This window comes from Phocoena phocoena, chromosome 2 (genome assembly GCF_963924675.1).
Source record: "Phocoena phocoena chromosome 2, mPhoPho1.1, whole genome shotgun sequence".
Classification (NCBI taxonomy): Eukaryota; Metazoa; Chordata; class Mammalia; order Artiodactyla; family Phocoenidae; genus Phocoena; species Phocoena phocoena.
Window position 1 is genome coordinate 119,056,747 of NC_089220.1, and position 23,934 is coordinate 119,080,680.

General features: G+C 35.8%; 1 protein-coding gene across 1 annotated transcript in view; it reads left to right on the forward strand.

Moving 5' to 3' along the window:
• NRG4 (neuregulin 4) overlaps window positions 1-22,162 on the forward strand; it is a 64,854-nt gene extending 42,692 nt beyond the window's left edge. The window contains exons 3-4 of the mRNA XM_065871748.1: window positions 13,744-13,893; window positions 22,075-22,162. Coding sequence (XP_065727820.1) covers window positions 13,744-13,893; window positions 22,075-22,162 — 238 coding nt within the window. The remainder of the gene's footprint in view (window positions 1-13,743; window positions 13,894-22,074) is intronic.
• Window positions 22,163-23,934: the final 1,772 nt, after the last annotated feature.

The following is a 23,934-nucleotide window of genomic DNA, read 5'->3' on the forward strand; positions in this document are numbered from 1 at the left end:
AACACCATTCATAAAATTAGGAAAACAACAAACAGTCAGGCCACAGCTCATATTCAAGAGTTTGTTCGATCATTTATTTGTTCATAAACATTTTTGATCACCTTGATATGCCAGGTGCTTTGAAATACATGATCTCATTGGATCATCCCAAGGTCCCTTTTAGAGGGTGTGAGGCCCCAAGTTTGAGTAACTTATTTCAGGCCACTAGCCCTTTCTACTGCTGTACTCCTTCTTACCTTTGTGTACCCAAGACTTCTCTTAGGAACACGTATTCTAATTTCTGCCCAAGAAAAAGGTGGTTGTTAATCAGGGGCCAAGTGTGAAGTAGCAAAATTTTATCTTTTTACCTCTTTTTGTGTCATGATTCTTTTCCTTCTATTATACATTCTTTCCACGTTCTTTCTGTTTTAAAAATTCTTTCTGAAAATTTCCGTACACATGGAGATTTAAATGACAGTGTAGCTTAATGTATTAGTTTTCCCAAAGATATTGGCGTTTTAACTTCATCTGCAGAAAGAGAATTGAGAGAAGCTGAATCTCATGGCACCAATTGCCTAGCTATTAGGAAGTCCTTTACCCATATCTCATCAAAGCTGCCACTACATTTGTTAGGCCCACTCTATAGATGGATTTTACTAATTTATCATTTACTTGTTTGTAAGATAAAAGAAATTACAGTTGATTTATTGCTTGACATTCCTTTTTATATTATTTTTGAGATTATTTTCCTGTTATATTACAGTGTACATGTGGCAGAAATTAACCCGTGGCATTTTTTTTTAACATCTTTATTGGAGTATAATTGCTTTACAATGGTGTGTTAGTTTCTGCTTTATAACAAAGTGAATCAGCTATACGTATACGTATATCCCCATATCTCCTCCCTCTTGCGTCTCCCTCCCACCCTCCCTATCCCACCCCTCTAGGTGGTCACAAAGCACCAGCTGATCTCCCTGTGCTATGTGGCTGCTTCCCACTAGCTATCTATTTTACATTTGGTAGCATAAATAAGTCCATGCCTCTCTCTCACTTCATCCCAGCTTACCCTTCCCCCTCCCTGTGTCCTCAAGTCCATTCTCTACATCTGCGTCTTTATTTTTTATTTATTTATTTTTTAAATTCCATATATATGTGTTAGCATATGGTATTTGTTTTTCTCTTTCTGACTTACTTCATTCTGTATGACAGACTCTAGGTCCATCCATCTCATTACAAATAACTCAATTTCGTTTCGTTTTATGACTGATATTCCATTGTATATATGTGCCACATCTTCTTGATCCAGTCATCTGTTGACGGATGCTTAGGTTGCTTCCATGTCTTGGCTATTGTAAATAGAGCTGCAGCGAACATTGTGGTACATGACTCTTTTTGAATTATGGTTTTCTCGGGGTATATGCCCAGTAGCAGGATTGCTGGGTCGTATGCCATGGCATGTTTTGATTCTGAAAGAAATTACATTTTTCTTTACTTTTACATACTTAGCTGTTAAAAATAGGGTAGTAGAAAAAATTGCAAAAGTATGGTTCTTTTCTAGTAGAAGAGTTTGATCCAGGGTAGTTTGTTTTATCATGACTTTTATCTTACCTTTAATTTTCACATATAATATGTTCCTGAAAACATGTTTGAAGGTCATTGTCTGAAAGTCGAATGATAGTGTGGTGTAAGGTACCCTCAAGGCCTAATGCGTCATAAAATTCCCAGATATGATCATGTAGTTTCTGCTCCCCTCTATCTTTGCAACCTAATTGGAGGGATAAGAACCTTCCCAGGCTCTGTAGCCTTGGGTCAGCCTTCCTGATGTTATAACATCATTTTTTTAAAAAAACGGTGAAGGCCTGACCTCATTCAAATGTAAATGAACACATGAAAGACATTGTTTAGTTCATTAATTAATGAGGGGACCAGTAAGATGTTAAAACCAGTTCAAAGCAACAGATGCATATATAATCAGGAATGCTGAAAGAAGTTTACAAATACATGCAAAACTATTCAATATCTACAGGGCAATAATCAATTGTATTCCACCAGACAAAATTCATTTGAATTTCTATGGAAAAGAATCATTTGTATTACTCTAAGTTTTCTATAATTTACAGAGTTGTAAAACAGCTGGAAGACAATGAAAGATGCAGGCCCCTAAAGAATCAGATCATCCAGAAGGATGGATTGGACAGAACACCCAGTAGTCTTTTTTGCTTTTTTGGTCTGTTTCAAAGTCTTTCATAATTTTTCATAATGGTCTTCCCCCTTGTAGTTATATAATCCCAAAAAATTATTCTATATTGGAAAGTGAAAATCCCTTGTAGTTATATAATCCCAAAAAAATTATTCTTGGTGTAAAAAATGCTAGTGCAATAAGAGCATTAGTTAAATATATAGAATTACTGAATTTTGCAATTCAGTACTGAACATCCATGACAGTTACAAAATTAACTTCTGTTTGAAAGTTTTCATAAAGAATCTTGGAATTGACTTTATAAGCCTCTATTATTTGTTGTTGTGGGGCTAGAAAACCAAACCTAAGAAACTAACTATACCAGATTTCACTTGTAGAGTACCTGTAAATTTGGTGAGTTTCTCTTTTCTCAGAGTCCCCCAAATTTGCTAAAGTTCTTGGCCTGCCAATAAGTGACTTCCTTACCTCCTGAGGGCTTGAACCTGTAAGCCAGGTACCAGGCCATTTTTACTGCTTTGTAGATTTTGGATCCATAAGTAAAGTCAGCTTTTGTTTTGTAAAAGTGGCTTGACTTACCTAATTCAAAGAGAGTCATTCTCAGAAACTATAGTCCATGGGAGGCCTTGGTTGATCAAATGATTTGTCCAGTTTTGTCCTAATGAAAAGAAGAACGGGTTCTTGTTGGACATATGCAAATAACTATATTGCCATGAAGAGTAAGGAGACTCAGTAATAGTTTCTGAATTTGCGAGTCAGGGGATGCTTAATGAGAATCAGATAACATTTCAAAGTATTTTGTTGCATTTTACAGAAGTACTATTTACTAAATTGTTGTGGGTTATGGATAGCTTAAGAAAAAAGAGAAGGGTTTTTTTTTAATATAAGAAAAATAGATCATTACAGTATTAACACTGTCCTAAACAAATAACCACAATAAATTCTCATCAATTCATTCAGTCCTGTGCTCCTTGAGATCTTGGGTTAACAACCTGCTTTCACGAGGCTGTCTGATTTTGAACTATAAAGAATCCTGATTCAGTCCAGTCACCTCAGAAGCTTGTACCCAAGAATCTTTTTTTTAAGTGTCAGAAATTTGCAATCCTGGTACATTCTTTGTCCATGAGGCTCTGGGACTGTCCTTTTTAGTTCAGAATACAAACCCTGCCTTATAGCCTGTAGCAGTGCCTTCTGACACGCATCACGTTAAAACAAAACTACGTAGATGACAGATACGTAATGGCTGTGAGCCAGTTAATAATATCAGGGTGAATAAGGGTAAAATTCTCTGTTGGAAGTATAGTGTACAACTATTTAATAAGAGTTTTGATTGGCATTTGCCCTGAGATTAAAAGCACTATGGACCGGGAATTCCCTCATGGTCCAGTGGTTAGGACTCTGTGCTTCCACTGAAGGGAGCACGGGTTTGATCCCTGGGAAACTAAGATCCTGTACGCTAAACAGCGCGGCCGAAAAAAAAAGAAAGAAAAAATTATGTGCAGGAAAGGCATTGACAGATCTCCAGGAAATTTCATAGATTTTTGTTCATTATTTTACTGTTATAATTATTTCTATCATCTCTGTTTTTAAAAGATAGAAGACAAAGAAAATTTGTGATTTTCTGGTTGTTCTCTGAGAAACCTCAAATACAGTTTGGGGTGACTTTTTATTTTATTTCTTCTATATTTAGGATCCAGTTTTGAGAAGACAAAATCAAAAAAGTTGTCAGAGGAGATTTTGGCACTTGGTTAAGATAGGTGCCTGAGAACTAATATTTAATAACCTCTTTCATCAATCGGACAAAATAAAGTTTATTTTCTAAATTCTGTTCACTACACTTGCCCATATTCTAATTAGAACAAACTGACCTGGTTCTCTTTCAGGGGTTTTACCCGTTGAAGCCATTTTTATAATACTAAGATGTTATTTATAACACACTGTGTGTTCATATTATTATCTTCAAATGAATCAATAAAGTATTTGTAAATTAAATAAAATAATAAAAGTATTTTTGTAAATTTATATTTCACTTTCCAATATAATAAATACCAATAGTTTCTTAACCCATGTAAACAAAAGCTCTCTGGAGTCCTCAGTGAGTCCTAGAGTCCTTTGGACTAGAGACTAAAAAGCCTGAGAACTACTGCAAACTGCTGCTTTCAGACACATCTACCCTTGGAAAACAAAAGTACACACAGAGTTGCGTTTCTCCATCACAGTTGTTCCAAGTATAGTCTCATTACTCATATCTTTCAGCCAAGTAACTATAACTAACTTCTGTTTCACAGAGAACACTGGGGTAGTGGATAATTTAGACCTGTATGGCATACACAGCAATTTAGTAGACCGGCAAAGTCATGAACTCACATATTACAGCTTTCTACTGCCACACACGTCTCTTCTATGACTCCTTAAAGTGGCAAAAATGCATATGTTCATTAACGTGACCAGAGCTGTAACCTTAAGAAGCAAAGTTATATAAACTTGAAATTATACTTCATGATTAATGTTTCAGTATTCTATCTTACTTAAAAATTATCTGTGTCTAATAATATCCATTAATTCAATTTAATATAAATTCAGAGTGGCAGGGACATACATACCTTACCAAATGTAAAATAGCTAGCTAGTGGGAAGCAGCCACATAAAGTAGAAACTAACACACCATTGTAAAGCAATTATACTCCACTAAAGGTGTTTAAAAAAATATATATATAAATTCAAGCTTTTACCTTAGAAATTATCTACTACAAAACATAAATACTACAGAACATAATTATGGTTGAAATAAATGTTTGTCAGAATAATGATTGAATTTAATTGAATACAGTTTTCATTTTTCATAGTTTTTAATAATATGTAGGAGTAATATTAGCTTATTTGATCAGTAAACCTATATAATTTTAGGAAAAGCAAACCCAAGTGGAATAAAATATATGCTTCTGTTATACTTAATACTGATAAAGATATAGCTGTTGTATTAAGCCAAAATTATTAAGCTAGTATTGTTTACCAAAGATTTACTCTTATTAATGTGAACTTGGATTCTTAAAATGTTTCTTAGTTTTAGCAAGAAGAATTTTATTTAAGTTTAATACGTTTAAAGCATTAGAAGTTCAAACAACAAGGTCCTATGTTTCGCACAGGGAATTATTAATATAGTCAATAAACTGTGATTAAACCATAATGGAAAAGAATATGAAAAAGAGTATATATGTATAACTGAGTCACTTTGCTGTACAGCAGAAATTAACACAACACTGTAAATCAACTATACTTCAATAAAATTTTAAAAAATAAAGTATTAGAAGTTTGATTTCCTGTTCTGGGAATTTTAGCAATACTGAATTTATGTAAGAGCTTGTTTATCTCTGTAAGTCAATCAGAACAGAACTTCTTTAATTTAAGAGTCCTTATACTATCATTTTTTAGTATCCTCTGGAGAAAGAAAGAAATTTCATACAGAGTAAGAGGTAAAGGCCTTTCTGAGTTTGACACATAGACACAGAGAGAGCTTATAGCTTCAGATCTAGATCTATAACTTTGGCACAGATCAAGTAAACACAGAAACATAAAATCTCACTGGTCCAAATGTCCAAGAGGTACTCTCCTTCCCAGTGGATATGTAATTTTTAATTGATTTGAGCTAAAAAAATAGAGAAATAAATTTTTAATAAGAGTCTGACAAACCAGTTTCTCTGTCCTTTCACCTGGTTGAGTAGATCTCTATCATCCATTTACAGAGATCATCAAATTGTCAAACTATAAAACCAAACTTCTTACCATTGCTCTTACTAATGGGAAAATAACTTATTAGTAGTAACTAAACCAACGACAAAAAAATAAAACATAAAGTTAGTGGAGAGGGGAAAAAAAGCTAGAGAAACAGAGAACCAGCAAATTTTAAGTCCTATTGCTGAGTGGGATTCACCTCTGGGAGCCAGGAAAAGACATGCCTGGGCTTAAGCTATTAAGGAGGTGCACTTCACTGGCAACTCCATTTAACTAGCTCTGTCAGATGAATCCATCTCAGTGGGCAACCTTCAAACTGGTAAAATAATAAATTTTTATATAAGGGAAAATCATGATTTTCATACAAATATAAAATGAACATGTGTCAAAGACATATTTAACTCATTCTTTAACAAGGGAACCAATAAGACATTACAACTGACTCAAAGATGAATTCAAACAACACATACTTGGGTGTTCCCTGGCTGTCCAGTGGTTAGGACTCTGGGTTTTAACTGCCGAGGGCCCGCATGGCATAGCCATAAACAAAACCAAAAACAACACACACATTTAAGTATAGGTGATCAGCCATGTTGAAATGAAATACTAAATACTTATCAATATCCACAGGGAAATCTCTTGTATTATACTGGACGAAATTTATTTATTGTAGGTTTTCTACAATTTATAGAGTTTGTAAAATAGCTCAAAGACAATGGAAAGCCCCCATAGAATCAGATAACTCAGAAGGGTCGTTAGACAGGGCACCTAACAATCTTTCTTGTCTATTTCAAAGTCTTTCACTGAGAACAATCCAGGCAGAAGCCCTTTCCAGCCCTTGTCCTCTTCGCCAACTTGGGCACAACATCAGAAAGCCCCTAATCTTTCAACCTTACAACTAGAACTTTATAGGTTCGTGGAGCAAGGATGGGGGAAAGGATTTGTCTTCACCTATGTTTGCATCACTAGCTGGACGAGGCCTTTCCTTGCTGCCTCGCTTTCCTCCAGGCTTCTTGTGATCACCGTGAAGCCAATCATTGCACAGTGTGGAGGTGGAGTTTTAAGACATCAGGCAAAGGGGTATCTGTTGGTATAGTTACCCAGAGTGACTTAGTAAGCTCCAGTTCCCTGAGCCTGATCACCAGAATTCTCCCAGAGGGCCACAGGCTCAGACCAGAGCAGGCCCCTGCTGCCTTGACAGAAGCCAAGCTTTGTCCCCTACCCACAACAGTCAGTGTTGGCTAGGTAGAAATCATCATTTGTCAGGTGATAAAATAAAGACTGAATTCTATTTAAGAGAGGCAATTTAGGAGTACCAACTTATAATATATGAAAGGCTTGTTTTATGAAAGTAAAATAATTGAGGTTGAGAATCACAATTGGAAAAATGTAAGAAAATCAACATTTATTGTGCTTCTGCATTTGATAACGTTGCCTCTTTTAATTGTATATTGCGTGTGTGTCTGTCCACAGTTTTGCTGGACCTCAGTGTGCTTTTTACTAAACTCAGTTTCCAAAAGGATCATCTGGGTTTTATGAGTTGTTTTATTAACCACATAAAATTTTAAAGTTTTCTTAAGGTCAGTTGGTTACCATAGGCTAGTTCTTGGCACTCTTTTTAGGTAAGACTTCTGTTTTTTCATCTGTAAATTTAGTAGAAGGTTATGGTTCAAAGAAAAAAAATTCAAAATGCTACTGTGATATTAATCAGAACAAAGTCCTTTTTACTTTGACTTTTGGCACTGTGCAGTATGCTTTATTAAACATCAGGATTTCGACTGATCTTCAGAACACCTTTACAGAAAGGAAATCACAGCCTTGAAGCTGATAATAGAACAGTCGCAAACAGCACGAAACAACTGCTCTATTTAGCTATGCATTTTGTTAACACTTTTCATATTAGTAACCTTACTTCTGATAAAGCTTTTTCATTAGTATTCTCAGCAGAAACAACTGACATATCTTTCTTGAACTCACCATGCTTAGAACAAAAACTTAAAAGAGGATCAATCTTCTTGAAACCATGTTTTTCCAGATCATCTGCTTGTCAAACATAGCAGAATATGGTTTTGAAACAGTGGAAACATAACTGCTCTCTTAGGTCTGCTTGTCTTCCACCAGCATTTGTCTTACTCAATTGTGTCACTTGTTCAAGAGTAGAAACTACTCTTCAGAACTAACTAACTCAGGTTAGCTCATTGCTGTTCTAGGAAGCAGAATGCCAGTGAAAGATAATGAATGTCCTCCTTTAAAGCTCCTTCATTTTCTTCTTATTTGTTGCCTAATAAGTTATATCAGATTATGCATTTGCTTCTGAATTTTGGTTATCCTTTTAGATAGTGTCTTTTCATCCACTATTTCCTTTGAAAGGCCCCTGAAAAATATCCCAGTTTCTCACCAGTAAGATTTCATTTTCAACATAGGAATACCATGCAAAGTGACAACTGTGACTTTTGTTCAGCTCTAATACTTAACTTCTTTTGTCAGGAAGTGAACTGATGCTGGCTTCTCTTTGTCTTATTCCAAGTTGGGGCATGAGATTTTCCCTGCATTAGAAGGTTGTTGAGACCTGAAGCCTGGGAAGGTAAGATGCCAGCATGAATATTGTCCGTTTAGAACTGTGGTTTAATTGAGTGTCTGGTGATTTAAGAGCGTAAGTCTTTCCATTTGTTCCTGGATTTATGGTCTTGATGTCCTTTAAGTTTTACCAAAACATGTGAAAAATGTCTACAATTGGAAGGCCCATTTATAATTTATCATTTATAAATTCTAAATATAGCTTTATATTTACTGAAATTATTACTTAAAAGAAAGGAAGAAATGACATATACCAGTTTTTATGTATAAATAAATCTGTGTATATACAAATATATGTGTATTTTTTACACCAAGAATCATAACAAAATAGAATACAAAAAATATATATGTATTTTCTGCTTGTAGTTTTACTTTTCCTCCCTGATCATTTTTTTAAAACATATATATACCTTATCTGTCAAGAGCAGTTTTGGATTTCCTCCCTGATTTTTTTTTTTTTCTTGAGGAAAGCAAAATAGGGAGAGAATTGAGATAATTATTTTTCTCACATGGAGGAAGACAACATTTAAGAAACATTTTTTAATCACAATTTCCCCCGAGTACTCTGGTGAACCCGGCAGCATTCTATGGGTGTCTCTCCCAAAAAGTCTTAATTGGAAAAGAATAGCCAATGCATGGATTCAGTAATGAAGGTTGTGTTTTAAACTACTGCTGCTCATCATTCGTTTACATGCTTCCTTCATTCACTGTGCTTTAGCTAGTTTCAGTAAGTAAAATATTTCACATTTTCACAGTGATTTACTTAAGCAAAATAATTATAACCCTTCACAATAAAATTATAACAATACCGTACATAATGACAAATATGAATTATTCTCTATGCAGGATGTTTTATCCATTTATATACAGATATAGTCTGTAGTCCATTTCAGCACATGAATTATCTTGTTCATAGTCAATCTTGGAAGAACCTAATGGATTTTGCTTTTTTACTAGACTTAGATTATACTTATACACTTGAAGCGTACTAGTTATTGGTTTTAATTGGTGCTAATATCATATAAATATTAAAACTTTTGCAAGATCGAATATTAGCTAAGTATCTCTAGATACTATTAAGAATCTAATAAATGCTTAGTGAAGTTACATTTATGGCACTAGCTAATAAAAGAGTCAGTCTTCCCTGAATTCTTGGCTTATAAAAATCTAGTAGCAGTTTCATAGGATGTTGGCATGTTTGTGTATTGTTATCTAGCCCTGGAATGCTAAAGGGATTTAAGCCCATGTGGTTGATTTGTGTTTCTTGAACAATCTAATAGTTTTATTTTGTTTTGGTTTTGTTACCATTTTTCATGGGTTTCAGATTGAACTTTGATTACTACAGAGTAGGAATCAAACTTGGAAGTCAATTTTGGCATATGCCATTATTATACTTTTTCTTCCCAGGATAGATTAGCCCAAGTGAAGGGGCATTGATGTTGAATCACTATTTGGTTAGTGGACTCTTATAAAGTTGTTTATTGTTTCTGAAAAATATTTAATAATAATAACACATTTATTGATCTCCGTGCTCTTAACTTTTTCTGGCTGTAATTTTTCTTGAGCATTTTATTAAGTACTTTAATTTCAGTTTCACTTGCATAGTGTGTTTCAGTGTTCAAAGCACTTTTAGACATTATTTGATTCTGACGATAGCCCTATGAAATAGCAAAAGCAGGCATCATTTTGATTTTTACAGTGTCTTAGAGAGTTTGAGTGGCCCGCCCAAGGTCACACAGCCAACAATCATAAGAGTGGGATCAAGAAATCAGTTTTTGCTAGCTCATAGTCCAATACTCTTTCTTGAAGCTAAATGGCACTGTTTGTTTACATGATTAAGAACTTGGTTCTTACAGCTTACCTGGAATGCTGTAGAAGCTAATGAGTTTATTTCATGTCCAGTGTACTAAACATAGCTTCTGGGTTTAAGGACAAGATTGTTGGTGGTATTCAGCCAGAAAACCAGCACATATGACTTGGATTCTGAGTTTTGGAATTTCTCACCTAGTTGAGCATTTGTACCTGTTCCAGCATTCATCTTTCAGTTCCAGGAGAATGTGTGTGACCCTAGTGCTTGGTATTCACCTCATTAGGTGGAACAACTGTTTGCTACTTGGCAGTCTGTGCAGAAGTGATGTCCGGAAATAATTTAGCAAGAAAGTTACATAAAGACTGAAGGCTACTTAGTTCTGCATGAAATGGTGGTACAAATGCCTCACCTTTTTGTTTTGCTTCATCTAGTACTACCATTTAGTTATCTGTCTAAATCTTCTTAATTCACCCTTATTTATCCTTAAAGGAGCTGACTTTGCCTAAAGTTTGATATTTGTGTCATAACTGGGTCATAACATTTTCATAAGTGAGCTTGAGCTTTAAAAGTGGAATCCTTGGGCTTCCCTGGTGGCACAGTGGTTGAGAGTCCGCCTGCCCACGCAGGGGACATGGGTTCGTGCCCGAGTCCGGGAAGATCCCACATGCCGTGGAGCGGCTGGGCCCGTGAGCCATGGCCGCTGAGCCTGCGTGTCCGGAGCCTGTGCTCCACAACGGGAGAGGCCACAGCAGTGAGAGGCCCGCGTACCGCAAAAAAAAAAAAAAAAAAAAGTGGAATCCTTGTACATACTCATCAGTAGGCTGTGTCTACTTTTTTGTATGATAAATACCTGAAATTTTAAAATTAATTTTAGGTTAGCCATTTCTACTTCTTAGATAACAACATAATATTTAGATTTCTTTGCTTTTCTCTAAATTCTGATTTGACTAGTTAAATAATAACAAGAAGTGTTTATTCTTCACTTTGCTTTATTTAAAGATACCATCAGCTTTTGACTTTCCCACAAGAGCATGTGTTTGCTTGGCCCTGCTGTAAGACAACAGAACAACACTGTAGTGTTGATTGTTTTCCTTTATATGCCTTTTTTGTTTGTTTGCTTATAGCCTGATCTGACCACTCAGCTTCTATTTATACCATTCTCTTGACTCTTTCCGGCTCAAAGTAAACACATAGGGTTAGTTACATCAGCTAGTTTGTCATCTTTTTCCTTGAAGTTCAATCTTACCTAAACTTGAACAGCCTTGACAAATGAGTTTATAGCATTTTAAAAAAGAAATCTTCCTTATAAAGAAGAATTATACTGTTTCAATTCAGAATTTATTTCTTTAGAGTTATAGCTATATTCAAATGGAAACTGAACCCCATTTTAATATCATTTCAAAACCTGAGAGTTATTTTTAAATGATGACAGTAACTTTTCCAGTGGCTAAATCTTTTCTTTAAAAACCTTCGGAAGTCATAAATAATTACTACTTACTGAATTCTGGTTTTGAAAAATTTAGAACTTTTTTTTTTTTTTTTACTGTGTGGAATGCCCCTTTCCTTCTTTGGTTATTTTGTGATGACATATGTATTGATTTTTTTGGTAGTCTCTATATTAACTTTCTAGGCCTGTGTGTGTCTGTGTGTCTCTGTGCGTTATTTATTCCCTTTTTTGGAAGTGGGATGTGGGGCTAGAGGAGAAAGAAACAAATTATTTTCATTTAATCTTTTTTCTCCTCATACTTATTTAACTGACTTGATCTTTGGAAAAAATAAGTATTTTTTATTTAGACGTTAGGTAATTGTGTTTTATAAAGTATTTTACTTGCATTTCAGCTTGCCACTCATATTCTGTCCTTTCTTTTCCTTTCTATGTTTCCTCAGCTCCATCTTTACAGTAGTTTGAGAGAATCAAAACTGCTTCTTTGCTCAAACTGACACCCCTCCCCCCTCAGTGGAGGCCGTAACCAATAACACCACTGCCTCACCATGGGTAGGGCTTGAGGTTCATAAAACATCTTTCATATGCTCACTTAAGTAAAATCGATCCCTTGTGCTATAACTTGATATTCTTTTCTCTTATTTATTTGTATACTGCTTTATTAGCCTATTGCGTTAGTTGCCAAGCTTTGTTAGTAATCAGTTCAGCATGTAACTTTCTAGGACTGCATCCTTGTTAGACTGGGGTGGGAGAAAAGAAGATAACATTTGTAAATACTCCCTAAACTGGAAAGAGGTGAGGAGGAAAATTAATTTAGTAGAACAGATATTTCTATTTCGGGTAATACTAGCTTAAAGAATATATATACACACATATATATACACACACTTTTTTTTTACGCAAAATTATTGCTAAGTGTAGTTTACTCCAGCGGTCCCCAACCTTTTTGGCACCAGGGACCAGTTTCATGGAAGACAGTTTTACCACGGAGCCGGTGGGGAAGGGGGATGGTTCAGGCGGTAATGTGAGCGATGGGGAGCAGCAAATGAAGCTTCACTTGCTGGCCCGCTGCAGACCGGTACTGGTCCGTGGCCCGGAGGTTGGGGACCCCTGGTTTACTCTGTAACTTCATGGGTTGCTTTATAAACAAACATTAGTATATATTAAAATACTATTCTTTATTTTAACTGCAACTATGAAATAATGAAATTGATCTGGTGCCAAACTCATTAGTTCATATCAATCTCTAGTTTTATAAACTCTGAACATATTAACAGGGATAAAGGAACTGACTGATACTACCAAAGATTATGGTTCTCTCTATGGTCACATCGTTTTAAAGAGCTGAAAGTAATTGGCTTTAAAATATTTGGCTGGCAAATGAAAATACCACAAAATCTCTAGAAAAGGAAAGTAATAAGGTAAGGAGTAGAACTACCGGATACTAAAGCATATTATAAAGCAACAGTATTGAAGCAATATGGTAGAAGCCCAAGATTAGATGTATAGATCATTGAAGAATAAAGAAATGCTGTTACTTATACAAGTTTGACATACATTAAAGGAGCCACTGTTAAACAGTAGGAAAGGGAATGATTATTTAATAAATGGGGTTGGAATAACTAGTTAGCAATATCAAGGAAAAATATACTTAGAACCACATCTATACCAGAAATAACAAAATAAATTTCAGATAAACTTAAGTGTGGATAATTACATATTGAAAATCTAAAAGATAAAAGGACTGAATATTCTATAATTTCTCTGGAATTTCTAAACAATTTGAAAACTGGAAAAGGAAGATAGCAAAGATTAGACTGCACGTGCTAATTTGTTTTATTATAACTGTAGCTCTGTGAGCATTATAGGAAAGCATGCCTATTCTATGTTCAAAATCTGAAAATTAGTCTTATTTTTTTTTCATACCAGCTGGAAACCTTATGCTTTCTATACTAGTTAATGGAACAGAGAATGCAGTTCTTTATCTAAAATTTTATTCTGTAGATGCATTGAAAATTATACAGGAGCTCGTTGTGAAGAGGTTTTTCTCCCAAGCTCCAGCATCCAAACTAAAAGTGACCTGTTTGCAGCTTTCGTGGCATTGGCTGTTCTTCTAGGAACTCTTATCATTGGAGCCCTCTACTTCCTTTGCAGGTAACCAAAATAAAAACATGGTTTTGAAAAGAAAAAGTAATGCATAAAGTTGTTATCCTACTAAATAATCAATATGCCCTTTAGCTCTAGATTATTTTTCCAGATTGTTTTTCTGTTTAGAGTTATTTCTCTAATAGAGTTACTGTTATTAAATTTTATTATTTATTTATTTTTGTTATTAAATTAATAAGTCATTTTTGAAAGGATCGTAAGCAGTCTCTATTTATTCTTTGTTACTGTCATCATCATTATTTACCTTGACTTTTCTAAACTAGTGAGGTAGATCCACATTCACTAAAGTCATCATGCCAAAAACACCTAAATATTTGGACTAGGTCTATTTAAAATAGATTTTGTGAAAGAAAAGAAACAATTTATGCAACACGCTGTAAATATAAATTTAAGACATAGTTAATATCTAGGATCTGCTCTTTATTTAGTGCCTACTATGTGCTAGACATTTTATGCTGATAAGCATAAAGAATATAATAGTGAAGAAAATAGACATGTTCCCTAACTTCATAGAGATTTAAATCAATTTGGAGAGACAGATGAATTGGCAGGCAATTAATTTGAGAAGACTAGTAACTCATAAGACCAAAGGAAAATTTATTCACATGAAACAACGCTTTGCACTGAAGATTACTTTCATTGATTAGTTTTGGTCTTCAGCTTTTTCTGAATTTTTGTGAAAATAAGTGAATATAGAATTTATTAAATTTAGGAGTTATCTGGTATCATAACTCTCATTATTAATTTTTATTAAATGCACACTGTATGCTATCATAGATATTTGTGCAAATAGAAAATGGAGCTGAGGGTAGTCATAAAAGAGATACAGTTTATATCTCTTTATATTCTAAGAAAAGTAACATATGTAAAATTATATTTCATAAAATCCTCAATTCTGAATTACTTTACACCATGGAGTAAATAAAAATTGGAGATTGTGCTTTTAAAATATGTGGTATTGGTATTACATATTTTATTCTAAAATATATTATTTAGGCAATCTAATATGTTTTATCTCTCATAATTTTAGCATCTTACTACAGATACAAAAATTTAAATACAAGCTCATTGTGTCAGATTATATTTCCCAAAGATAGCCACAACAATATCTCTCATTCCCACATGCTCTTCTGCAGTGTGACCTTGCCACTCCTACATCAAGAGGAAGAGTTTATTTCTTTAAATCTTTGAATCTGGGCAGGCATTCAGACTGCTTTGACCACAGAATATTGTGGAAATGGTGCTGTACTAGTTAAGGGCGTAGCTTTTAAATGGCCTGGCAGCTTCCATCTCCTGTCGCTCATACTTCCGCTGCTCTTTCACATAATCAGCTACCATGTTGTGAGAACAGAGAACCAGCCTCAGCTGATCTCCCAGCCGACAGCCAGTGTCAACTACCACCATTTGAATAAGCCACCTCAGACATCCAGCTCAGTTGAACCTTTAGTTGATCCAGATTTAGCTGCCAGTTGACTGCAACCACAGAGATCCCAAGCAAAAACTGCCCAGCTGTCAACCCACAGAAAACCATGAGAGATAAATTGTTTTAATCCACTAAATTCAGGTTGATTTGTTATACTGTTATAGATAACCAGAACACCCATGTTTGGAATTAGGTGTACTCTTGACTTTAAATCAAGTTTGGAAAAAGAGTGAATAATGATTTATTATTTTATTCTATCCCTCTAAATATTTTGTTGGTCTAATATGCTAAGGAGAAGACCAACTGACTAATTCCCTCATTAATCACTCTAGTGCCAAGTTGGAAATATAGCATTTCATGTGTTATTGATTAGATAATAAATACTTTTGTAGTATCAATCAGGATAGGCTAGGTAATTATCAACCCTAACAGTTTAGTGGCTTAAAAAAATAAGACTATTTCCCATTCATAGCGTATAATTATTATCATTTGGCAGACTGGCTTTTATAATCATAGTCACTTAAAATCTCAAACTGATGGAGCAGCCACCATCCTGAATGCTGTGGGTTGCTCTGCCAATGGGTTTCATATTTGAGTTGAAATGATCTGTCTGGCCATGATTCATTGGCCAGAATGAGCTGCATGGTCCTACTTAATTACAAGGGGTACCAGGAAATGCAATTCTACCATATGCCTATAAGGTAGAGAGCTAGAAATACATGTCCTACATAATGACCAAAGGATTTATTAGGAAATCTAATATTCATTCCACTGGGAATTGTTAAGAGGGAGATTTTTTTTATTCCATAGAGCTTTAACATTGCTGTAATTGTCTAAAAATGAAACTCCTGTGCAAACCCACTGAGTTTGTGCCATGGTATGTTGTACCCCACAGGTGCTTAATGACACAGAGTTTCAGAGGAGACCTTCTAGAACACAGTAACTCTGCAGGCTTGAGCCAGAATTTAGCAATATTGCTAGTATGAACAGGCTAAACAATACCTTTTTGGTAGAAAGTATAGATAAAAGGAAAATGAAAGTACAGTTGACCCTTGAACAACACAGGTTTGAACTGCATGGGTTCACATATATGCAAATTTTTTTCAATAAATACTACAGTACTACATAATCCATGGTTGGTTGAATCCCTGGATGTGCAATCATAGATATGGAGGGCCAACTGTAAAGGGTATATGTGGATTTTCAACTGTGTGGTGCTCAGCACCCCTAACTGCTGCATTGTTCAAGGGTCAACTGTAAATAAGAACAAGAAAGGACAAAAGGAACATCCAATCACAAATATTATCCGGTTTGCATCCTGATGCAGTCTGAATGTCTAGGGAAAAAAAGCTAGGAATGTTGAATAATCCAGGCTGGCGGTGCCCCAGGTGGTTGACAGAAACAAATGCAAATTAATTCTTGAAGAACCCACTTTCATCCTTTACCTTAAAAAGTATCTCACAGTACAACAAGATTACCAAACATATAAGAAAAGAAGCACCATGAGTTAGAACCCACAGAAACAACTGATAGTAAAATCAGATATTCAAAATCTTTATTTTTTGGAAGACTCAGATACGTAATATAAAATACATATATTTAATATATACCAAGAAATAAATGAGAGACTTGTAAATAAGCAAATTTGACAAAGACCAAAACAGAACTGTAATGCATAAAATATAATAATTGTAATTTTTTTAAAAGCCAATACATGTCTTAGTTCAATAAAATGTTTTAACCAAGAATATGTTTTTAATAGCAAACTAGACACAATAAAAGATTTAATGAAGTGAAAGATATAGATAAGAAATTACCCAGAAGGTAATTCTGAGAGGAAAAGAAATGGAAAATGTTATAGAGAGGTCAAGAGAAGTCAAGAAAAAGGGAGACCGGAGAGAAATTACCTAGAAATGTATGATAGAAGAAAGGGGCAAAGGCAGTATTTGAAAAGGTAATGGCTGAGACCTTTGCAGAACTGATGAAAGTCAACCACAGATTCTAGAAGTCCAACAAATTTCAAGCAGGATAAAAATAAGTTTACATATGGGCACAGCCCAGTAAAACTGTAGGATGCTCAAAGAGAGCACTGCAAAAATGTTACAAAAGAATGACAGGGGCTTCCCTGGTGGCGCAGTGGTTGAGAGTCCACCTGCCGATGCAGGGGACACGGGTTCGTGCCCTGGTCCGGGAAGATCCCACATGCCGCGGAGCGGCTGGGCCCATGAGCCATGGCCGCTGGGCCTGCGCGTCCGGAGCCTGTGCTCTGCAATGGGAGAGGCCACAACAGTGAGAGGCCCGCGTACCGCAAAAAAAATAAAAAAAAAATAAAAAAGAATGACAGATTATCTTTAAAAATGCAACAATTTTACTGAAAGCTGGCTGCTCAGTAGGAAAAGCAAAACCAGAAGACAGAGCAAGCAATGATATTTTCAGTATCCACTGAAAATAACCATCAACCCCAAATTTCTGTATCACTGAAAACATCTTTCAGGAATGAGGGTAAAATGAAGATACTTTTATTTATTTATTTTTAAATTTTACTTATTTTTGGCCGCATTGGGTCTTTGTTGCTGCCCCTGGGCTTTCTCTAGTTGTGGTGAGTGGGGGCTATTCTTTGTTGTGGTGCATGGGTTTCTCATTGAGGTGGCTTCTCGTTACAGAGCACAGGCTCTAGACGCATGGGCTTCAGTAGTTGTGGCACAGGGGCCCTAGAGCGTGTGGGCTTCAGCAGTTGCGGTGCATGGGCTCAGTAGTTGCGGCACACAGGCTCTAGGGCACACGGGCTTCAGTAGTTGTGGCACGTGGGCTCAGTAGTTGTGGCTCGCAGGCTCTAGAGCGCAGGCTCAGTAGTTGTGGCGCATGGGCTTAGTTGCTCCATGGCAGGTGGGGTCTTCCCGGACCAGGGATTGAACCCACGTCCCCTGCATTGGAAGGCAGATTCTCAACCATTGGGCCACCAGGAAAAGTCCCAAAGATACTTTTAGATAAGCAAAACTTGTAAGAGTTTGTCCTCTCATATTTTCAAGCAGAAGGAAATTGATTCTGTATGTTATATTGAGATGCAAGAAAGAAGAAAGATCAGAGAAAGTCATTATGTGAATGAATCAAAACAAATATTGTATAGATTTTAATAATAGTACTGTACTATGTCTTTGAAAAGAGGAATTAAAACACATGATGGCAGGACTTCTCTGGTGGCACAGTGATTAAGAATCCGCCTGCCAATGCGGGGGACACTGGTTCAAGCCCTGGTCTGGGAAGATCTCACATGCCGTGGAGCAACTAAGCCCGTGTGCCACAACTACTGAGCCCGCTCTCTATAGCCCACTAGCCACAACTACTGAGCTTGCATGCCACAACTACTGAAGCCCGTGCTCCGTAGAGCCCATGCTCTGCAACAAGAGAAGCCACCATAATGAGAAAGAAGCCCATGCACCGCAACAAAGAGTAGCCCCCACTCGCTGCAACTAGAGAAAGCCCACATGCAGCAACGAAGACCCAACGCAGCCAAAAGTAAATAATTTATTTTAAAAAAGAAACACATGATGGCGATAGCAAATAAGTTGAAAGGATTGTAATTAACATATACTAAAGGTTTTTAAATGGGAGGAGGATAATATATAGGTTAATGTGAGACCTTGATATATTAGGAATGAACATGTCTAGGGTGACAATTGAAGAAAAAAATCAAAACACATAATTTAAAAATTAGAGGAAGGACAAAAAGGAATAAAAAATGATCAATTGATTAAACATAAAGAAAAATAGAGAAAAAAGGATAAATAGAAAGTATGATATAACATGGTAGATTTAAATCTAAATATATCAGTAATTATTTTAAATATAATTGTACTAAAGATTCCAGGTAAAAAACAAAGATTGTCATAATACATCTGTATTTTAAAATCTAAATTCTAGATGCTAAATCCTTCCAGATAAGGATACAAAAAGATTAGGAGTAAAAAGGTCATATAACTATCAGACAAAATAACTGTTATGGTAAAAGATTTAGTTCACTGGGAGGATTTAACAATTTAAAAATGTATGTGCTCTTATAAGCAAAATCTTAAAAAGTATAAATCAAACTTTGAAATACAAAGGAGAAATAAGCAAAACCACCATCACAGTTAAATTTTAATGTATGAGTCTCAGAAATTTATAAGAAAGGAGCTAAAAATCAGTAAGACTTTATAAGATTTTAGCAATGTAATTAACACATTTGATCTAGACTTATTCTAGAACACAGTACAAAATTCTTTACAAACTCATACAGAATATTTATGAATATTATTCTGTGCTGGGCAGTAAAACAGTTTTCAACACATTTCAAAGGTTTGATGTTGTACCACATGCTCAGTCTTTAGTGTGATTAAGAGGAAAGTCGGACAAGAATAACTATCAAAGACCTTCACATTTGGGAATTAAGAAATACATGTCTGTATAATTCATGGATCAAAGAGCTCACAATGGAAATTGGGAAATATTTTGACTGGAACTGTAATGAAAATACTATATAACAAATCTGAGAGATGCAAATAAACCAGCAGAGGAAAACTTATAGCCCTAAATGCTTATATGAGAAAAGAAGAAAGCCTGGAAATAAATAAGCTAAGCATTCATCTCACTAAGTTAGAAAAAGAATAGCAAAATAAATGCCAGGAAACTAGAAGGAAGTAAAAATAAAGAGTAGGAGTTTAAGATAATAAATGTACAATAGGTGTAATAGAGAGGAACAACAAAGACAAAATTTGGTTCTATAAAAAGATTAATAATATTGACAAATCTCTTTCAAAGAAACGGGGGGAAGGCACAAATGAATAATATTAGGAATGAGTAAAGATATAATAACTCAGGTGCCACAGACATTAAAAAGATCAAATAACCTACACATATCCTCCCATATACTTTAAATCATCTCTGAACACCTAATACAATGTAAATGGTAGGTAAATAGTTGTAAATATGATATAAATACTATGTAAATAGTTGTCAGCATTAGGCAAATTCAAGTTTTGCTCTTTGGAGCTTTCTGTATTCTTTTTTTTCTTTTTCAAATATTTTCGGTTTGAGATTGTTTGAATCCATGAATACAGAACCCTCTGATACAGCCAGTCGACTGTACAACAGAAACGGTTTACAGTGCAGTGGGGAAATAACAGACTTTCCAATAAATAGTCTTGGCATTACTGTTTATCCACATGGAAGAATGTAAAGTTGGATCTTTGCCTCAAAGCATACCTCAAAATCAGTACAGGTAGATTAAAGACCTAAATGTGAAATGCAAAATGAAAACTCTCAGAAGAACATTTAAAGAATATCTTTGTGCCCTTGGGGGTAGGGATAGATTTCTGTAACAAGATTCAAGAAGTACAAATTGTAAAACAAATGGCAGATAAATTTGACTAAACTTCTAGTTATCAAAAGACACTATTGAAAAAAAGCCTATCTGCAAAGTGGGAGAAGATGTTTGCAACATGTGAAAATAGATGCATCATGAACTCCTACAAATCAAGAAAATAGTAAACCTGTAGACAAATGGGAAAAATAAAAAAACTTATAAAAGATGAAGAAAATTCCATAAAATAAACATGAAAAGATGCTCAATCTTCTTAGGAAACTGCAAATTCAGCCTGCAATTATCTTGCCCATAAGATTGGCAAAACTTTTTTTAAAAACCCAAACATATAAAATGTGAGATTTTGGAGTTTGAACACTTTTGATTCAGTTTGTAAATGTCTTGTAAAGTTAAAAAATTATATGTGCTGCAACCAAGCAGTTTCACTTCTGAAATTCCTTTAAGCTGAGGGCCTTTTGAAATTTAATAAGTAATTAATGCCATATTTGAATGAGGTCCAAAATGATAACCCACTAATGCTGAACTCCTGGCTAGAATCAGTTGTGTTTCATGAGGAAGAATCAGTATATTTTTACAAAACACTTTCATTTTGCTATGGTAAAAGTGGTTTTGAATTAATTTTTATTAATGTAAGGTAATATTTTAGGCACTGACTTATTGAAAAAAACTGAAAGGAAGTGTACATTCCAAAATCTCATTTAATATTAAAAGTAGTTGTTTTTGTTTTTGTTTTGCGGTACACAGGCCTCTCACTGTTGTGGCCTCTCCCATTGCAGAGCACAGGCTCCGGACGCACAGCCTCAGTGGCCATGGCTCACGGGCCCAGCCGCTCCGCGGCACGTGGCATCTCCCCGAACCGGGGCACGAACCCGTGTCCCCTGCATCAGCAGGCGGACTCTCAACCACTGTGCCACCAGGGAAGCCCCAAAAGTAGTTTTTTAAAACTCTGTCATGACACCTGAATACAATTAGAACCTATATTAATTGACTCGATGACCAAAAAGATTGATGAACTGAAACCTTATAAAAGTGCAAATGAGTTTTTCAATAGTTGACTAAAGCCACCCCATGTCACATAAGGGTCCCAACTAATAATTAAAGCTAGCCACTTGAAGAAGAGCACAAAAACATTACACTAAAATACAACAGTCCTGCTGTCTTAAAGGAGGAAGACTAAGTGGCATCATCAGCGTCTGAGGTCCCCACAGATGACCTACCTGGCCTGGTGGATTTGTTAAATAATGGGGCATGGTTTTAGGGAAGCTCTGGCAGTTTCAGAGAGCTGTGGAAAAGAAAATGTACCTCCACATATTCAACTTTAAACTTTCTTTCCGGTTTTCCACTTACCCATTTTCCATTTGTGTGTTTCTTTCCTCTTTACTGTCAGGAAGGGCCACCTTCAGAGGGCCAGTTCGATCCAGTATGACATCAGCCTGGTAGAGACAAGCAGTACCAGTGTCCACCACAGTGAGTAAATTCAAAATGAAGTGCTTATTTTAAAGCCCTAGATTAGATGGTGGTTGTTACATGGGATTTGGATCTATCCAAAAAATGGTTAACCCAGAAGTTTTTTCTGTGGGTTTTTCATGTGAAGATGAATTTCTTACTAGCTATATGACACAAGTCACCTTTTTACCCCAAAGAAAACCATGTTGTCTCAATATGTGAAATTACGATATTAGCTATAATGTGTTACATAGATTACTGTAAGGGACTGATCTCTCCAGAAGTAATCTGAAGTGGGCTGGTCGACAGGGAGGAGGAGGAGGAGGATTTTTATCTACAAGAATAGGCAAATCTTTGGGAAGCTTGTAGGTCAGTTCATGTTTTAAAAGTATTGTGAGACTTCTGCTTCTGACCAAGATGGAGTAATAGGGCCTGGATTTACCTACTACTTGAAAAATTTTTAAATGGACATTATACATTAAGCAATGGTTTTCAAGACATTGGACGACAGGAAACAAAGGATCGTGATCCCCGAGAGATGGGAAACAGTTGAGATGAGCCAATGATTGCCTCAGATTATTGCCTTGAAGGAGTTTCCAGGCTGTGGCACAGGGGTTTGGGGGGATGGCCCAGGCTGAGCTTGGTTGATTCCCTGAATTGAGAAGATGAAGCTGAGAGTCCAGAAACATCAATGTGGCTATAGTTCACTGAATGGAGTACTGGAAAAGAGAGAGCTGCAAAGAGAGAGAATTTCAGAGATCTTCAGTTCAAGTATTCAGCTGAGTAATAATCAGCACATATATAGTAGGAAAATACTTGAGGTTAGGGTAAGAATTACCTGACAGGATTAGAGGTACCCAGTACTCACACAAGGCTAGGAAAAGTGCCTGTTCCCAATAATAACGCTAAAAATCCTAAATATTCATTGGGTAGTAGGTAGAGTACACAGGAGAGTATTTCCCCAGTAGTGGGGAATAATTAGCCCTAGATTGAGCACTGCTCCAGTCCTGCCTAACAAACCTTAAAAGCAAGAACTGAAAGAATCGACTTGTTTCCAAATAACTGCATCCGGGATCAAAGCTCAATAATACAAAAAAAAAAAAATCCAGTACCCAACAGGTAAAATTCACACATCTAACATCCAATCAAAAATTACAAACCTGTTAGTTTAACATATGAATATCAGTCAATGTGATACACCACGTTAATAGAATGAAAGATAAAAACCACATCATCGGGCTTCCCTGGTGGCGCAGTGGTTGAGAGTCCGCCTGCCGATGCAGGGGATGCAGGTTCGTGCCCCGGTCTGGGAGGATCCCACATGCCGTGGAGCGGCTGGGCCCGTGAGCCATGGCTGCTGAGCCTGTGCGTCCAGAGCCTGTGCTCCGCAACGGGAGAGGCCACAACAGACCCATGTACCGAAAAAAAAAATAAACATCGTCACAGTAGATGCAGAAAAAGCATTTAACAAAGTTTGACATCCATTTATGGTAAAAACTCTCAACAAAATAGGTATAAAAAGATACTTCCTCAACACAATAAAGGCCATTTATGAAAATCCCACAGCTAACATTATTATCAATGGGGAAAAACTGTAAGGTTTTCCTCTAAGATTCAGTATAAGGCAAGGATGCCCATTCTCACAAGTTCTATTTAACATAGTACTGGAAGTACTAGCAAGAGCAATCAGACAAGAAAAGAAAAAAGAGAAAGGAAAAAACATCCTGATATGAAAGGAAGAAGTTAAATTATCTCTGTTTGCAGATGACATGATCATATATGTAGAAAACCCTAAACACTC